This window comes from Crocodylus porosus, unplaced genomic scaffold (genome assembly GCF_001723895.1).
Source record: "Crocodylus porosus isolate Cpor-Errol unplaced genomic scaffold, CroPor_comp1, whole genome shotgun sequence".
In the NCBI taxonomy this organism is placed as follows: Eukaryota; Metazoa; Chordata; order Crocodylia; family Crocodylidae; genus Crocodylus; species Crocodylus porosus.
Genome location: NW_017728931.1, coordinates 59396499 through 59400934, shown reverse-complemented (window position 1 = coordinate 59400934; position 4436 = coordinate 59396499). Strand labels below are relative to the sequence as shown.

The 4436-nt window shown below is 40.8% G+C and overlaps 1 protein-coding gene across 8 annotated transcripts in view; it reads right to left on the bottom strand.

Annotated features, from left to right (window-relative positions):
* The window catches only part of CNOT4 (CCR4-NOT transcription complex subunit 4), a 69736-nt gene extending 66621 nt beyond the window's left edge, over positions 1-3115 (bottom strand). For 7 of the 8 annotated variants that reach the window (XM_019545145.1, XM_019545151.1, XM_019545148.1 and 4 more), the window contains exon 1: positions 2854-3115. In XM_019545145.1, coding sequence (XP_019400690.1) covers positions 2854-3027 — 174 coding nt within the window. In that variant the 5' untranslated portion in view covers positions 3028-3115. Of the gene's footprint in view, positions 1-710; positions 2148-2853 lie in introns of those variants that run through there. The other variant, XM_019545147.1, reaches the window with a different exon arrangement.
* Positions 3116-4436: the final 1321 nt, after the last annotated feature.

Genomic DNA, 4436 nt, shown 5'->3' with positions numbered 1-4436 from the left:
GGGCGGCTAGGATCTGGAACCAACTTCTGAGAGAAGTGGTGCTGGCTCCTACCCTGGGGGTCTTTAAGAGGAGGCTAGATCATGTGACCCCAGTACTCTTTCCTGCCATGGCAGGAGGTGGGACTAGATCTGCTCAGGTCCCTTCCGACCCTACCAAGTATGAAACTACACACATCATGCCCTGGAGTATGGACAAGTATGACATACATATGGGGGGGCACAATACCTATTATGTAGTTTGCTGCAATAATCCTACTATGGGGGAACTGTCCATGTTTGAGAATTTTGAAATTTTAAATAAGCTATCCTGCTTACCACAGTGAATGAGCACATGTAGATTTACTCAACTAGCTATTGTGTGCAGTCTGCAGGGTACTTCAGCCTTTGGAACAACTATCCACAGACAGATGTAAAGAAGTGGTACCTAAACAATACCATCAAAAAGGTAACCTCTAAAAGATGTGGGGCATAAGGAATACAGCTGCAGAGTGCTGCAGTAGAAGAGCCGGCAATGTGGTACAGCTATCTCAACTCACCTTATAAAGGGCTTTTCAGCCAATAAAAAGGTACTATACAACAATGTCTGTCTATACCGTCAACAGGCCCTCACCCCAATTTGATTTTATAACAACATTTACATGAACTCAGGAAACTCTACCCTAGATCCTGATCATATATAAACTGAGTAACTCAAAAGGAATACAACATACCTTGACTGGAAGTCCTCCCACTTTTTCAAAAGTGCTGTCTTCAAAAACACACTTCAAACACACTCCTGCCACCATCTCTGAAGTTTGAGACCAAACTGATCTTGGCAGTCTCTGGCACACATGGGTCTTGGTCTATATCACTAATGTCAGGGGGCCCTGGAGGTAGCGTTCTCCTCAGCTTCTTTTATCAAGCCCCTTTAATATTCCAATTGGTGGGTACCTCAGCCTCAGTTCTGTCTGAATTATCTTGTGTTCCATAGGTAGAGGAATGCCAAAAAACAGCGTAGGTTCATAACAAGGATGACCATTTCTCCTTTCTGCCTCAGAAGGGCTTTTTATGCCCAAAGTCTTGGCGCAGTGCTCCTTTAGTCCATTTGTTTTCTCCCAAAAAACGATATCCAACTCAACAAATTGAAACACCTACTCGAACATCAAAATGTTCCAAATTATGGTGTTCAGCTTCAGCAAATATAGTTATCCCAGATATTCACAAGTGCCCAAGGTCTGCTTAGCAGCAACTAGAGGCATATTTTTACAATGTTTTCAAGAGATTCCAAAATCCAGGTTGCAAGAACAGAGCAAATCAAAGAAATAAGTGCTGGAGAGAAGTAGTATGCAGTAAGATCCCAGGTATGAAGTGATATGTGCAGGCAAAGGAACTCCAAGGAAAAAAAAAAAACACACCAAACAAAAAACACCACACAAAAACCCCCTTGCCCTTGAGCCAGCAGAGTAGAGAAGTTAAAATCTAAATAGACCACGTAAGTAGCAGAAGGAATCAGCTGTACTATTCACACTGTCATGCTGGCACTTACATTGCACTGGTGGAGACTGCTCTGGTGGCTGATGACACTACTCAGGTCTTCCTTGCAGAAAGTTGCACTCAAAGCAGTACACACAGTTTTTGTGCATCACTGGTAATAATTTTATGTGGCATTATACGTGGTGCATTCCAGGTTTTCTTGAAAGGTCTCAACTGCCGGTTTGTACAATCTCCCTAGTGTCAACCAGGTGGCTCAGGCACACAGCAAAAGGACTAATGGTGCTTATGGTAGAGTGTGGCAATTAGTGCAGAGGTTCAGGGAAAGCAACATTACTTAAGGTCTAGAAAAGGAGCTGGAATTGGATGTTGTAAGAGACAGAAAGCAAACAAAAAAGTATTCACTGAAGATAGGGTCATGTTTAAAAACATCAAGAGGAAAGGGACTTCAAACAGGTGGGTTTCAATAGGGGGGGAAAAGGTGAGAAGCAAAGCAAAGAGACTGGAGATGAAATCACCACCTATGACTTCAGAGATGGGGACACAAAGGGAAGAGTAAAGTGGAAAAAAGAAGGAAGCAACAGGATTTTAACTAAAAACTACATGCAGGGGAGAGAGCAACAAGTCAGATGCTACAATTGTGGCCCTGGGACACCGGGAAGTTAGTGAAGTTAAAGTTCAGGTAGGGGGTTCAGATGGGGAAGAGAGGAAGGGGTTTATCAAGGTAGCAGGATAACCAAAACATCAGTTAAGAGATGCAAGTAGAGAGACTGGATGAATTTTTTTAAATGGTACGTAAAAAAGGAACAGTTCTGAGCTTCTGGGGCAAGAGTGCAAGATATGCAGTATCTTCAATCAAGCACTCCAACCAAGGGCTGGCAGGTTTTTAAAAGCTTTGGGGGTATAAGACATTTTTTCCCCCAGTCTGAGATCCATAAAAAGCAAAGGACTAGCAGCTTAGGTCCCACAGGCACAGCACAGGCAGGTATTTTATAAACTCCCCTCACCATACAGCTCTGCCACCATACCCCAACTTCTACTGTGCCATACCCAGCTGCTGTAATCTTTATCACCTGTCATAAAACAGTTATGCCAGTACTCCACAATCGAGATTCCCAAAAGTATTAGTTCTCCTTTAACAGCTCTGTGAATACCAACATGCTTCAGCCCTGACACAGCCTTCACTGCTAATCCAGTTCCGAGTTATCAAAGTTGTGCAAGGGTTTTAATATGAACACAGGTTCCAAACAAATCAGCAGCTCGGTTTTGATCTAAACCATGGATCTGAAATGCAGTTCTCCGATGTAAATGTGTATTATGTATTAACCCAAAGAAAGACCCTTGTGACACTTGCAAGGCAAGTAGTCATTCCAGGATATTTACCTTTCTGCAAGCAGGACAAAGTCCATTCTCATCAGTGCGGATACGGTGCCAACAGAAGCGACAGATTTGGTAGCCACAGGTGCAAGGAAAGAAATTGATATCATCAATCTCCAGAGGCTCCATGCAAAGGGGGCATTCCACAGGGTCTTCCTTAGCATCTGGGCTGCGAGACATCTTCACGTGTTCACAGAGCAGCAAAAGTTAATAACTTAAAAGGGAGCAGAAAGGTCAGCACTTGAAGATCTGCAGAAAAATAGGAACATAGGATACATTTTAATACCAAAGACCATTTTGACACCATAGATAAACCAGCAACGCCTAATTAACTTTAGTAGTTTTTGTTCAGTTCACTTCTGCATTTGCTTTTCTCCTCAATTTTTCCTGTAAGATTACTCACCAACTAATCTGAGTCCCTCTAATTCTATGTAAAGTCACAAGCAGTATAAAAGATGCTGCTATTGGCAAAATGCTTCCTTGCCCAACCAGCCAGGAATTACTCTTAATTTGTTAGTCAAGCATCCAAGGGTTTGACAGAATAAGAGTTTAGCAACTGAGCACAAATAACGACTAAAAATTGAGCAATATATGCAATACATTTAACTCCCTAGTTTTGCTTAGGGGGTGTCTGAACTTTTCTGCAGGAGAAGAGAACCCTGAATTCAGGACCTTGCAATTAAATGAAAGAGCAATTTACTCATTTTATACGCTCGTAATTTAGACTCACTTCTGTGTTACTCATTGAAATAAAGTTCAGCCAGTTGGTAAAGGAAATTTCAAGAATAGAACTTGGACAGTAAAAGCTTTTCTTCAAACCTGACCAGGTATAGCTTTGTAAAGAGAGAATTGGTCTCCCATCCATTCCATGTTTTAAACTCTGAAGAAACCAATAACAAGACTGCTCATTAAAAATATACATCTGTTGCTAAAAGTGGTCACTTAACTTGATTTATACCAGACAGTTCCTTACCAATGGCATCACTTGACCTTTTCTAATACTCTACATTCAAACTTAAAAACAAAACAAAAACCTAAATAAAACTGGGGGGTGGGGGATGACACACAACACAGAGAAGTTTAAGTCAGTATATCATTGCATTTGACTGAAGCCACACACCATAGTTAAAGTTTCCTGAATGAAAGCTATTGCAATTCCTTTTTCTGGGCTCAAAAATATATTCTTAGCTTATGCCCAAAAGTCAATTCTATTAAGCTTAAGGAGTGCATGTTGAGGGAATGGAGGAGTTAAACTTTCCAACAACAACAACAAAAAATCATTTTTCTGGCTGAGTAACAATTATTCTCACACTTGAAACTGACATGTAGGTAGTCTTCAGAGAAACGCACACAAATCATTTTTTAAAAACTAGAAAAAAAAACCACATTTAAAAATAAGTTTGGAATGTTTATAAGTATGTACTTTTCTTGAATTAAAAAAACCAAACAGTCTAGATTTTCTGGAATTAAACTTCAGCTATATGGGGGATGAAGGGGTCAAGTAATGGTGTGGGAGAGGAAAGGGACAACATGGAAGAAACTAGATACCCATTTAGAACTTGTGACTGCAGCTTAAAACAACAACATTA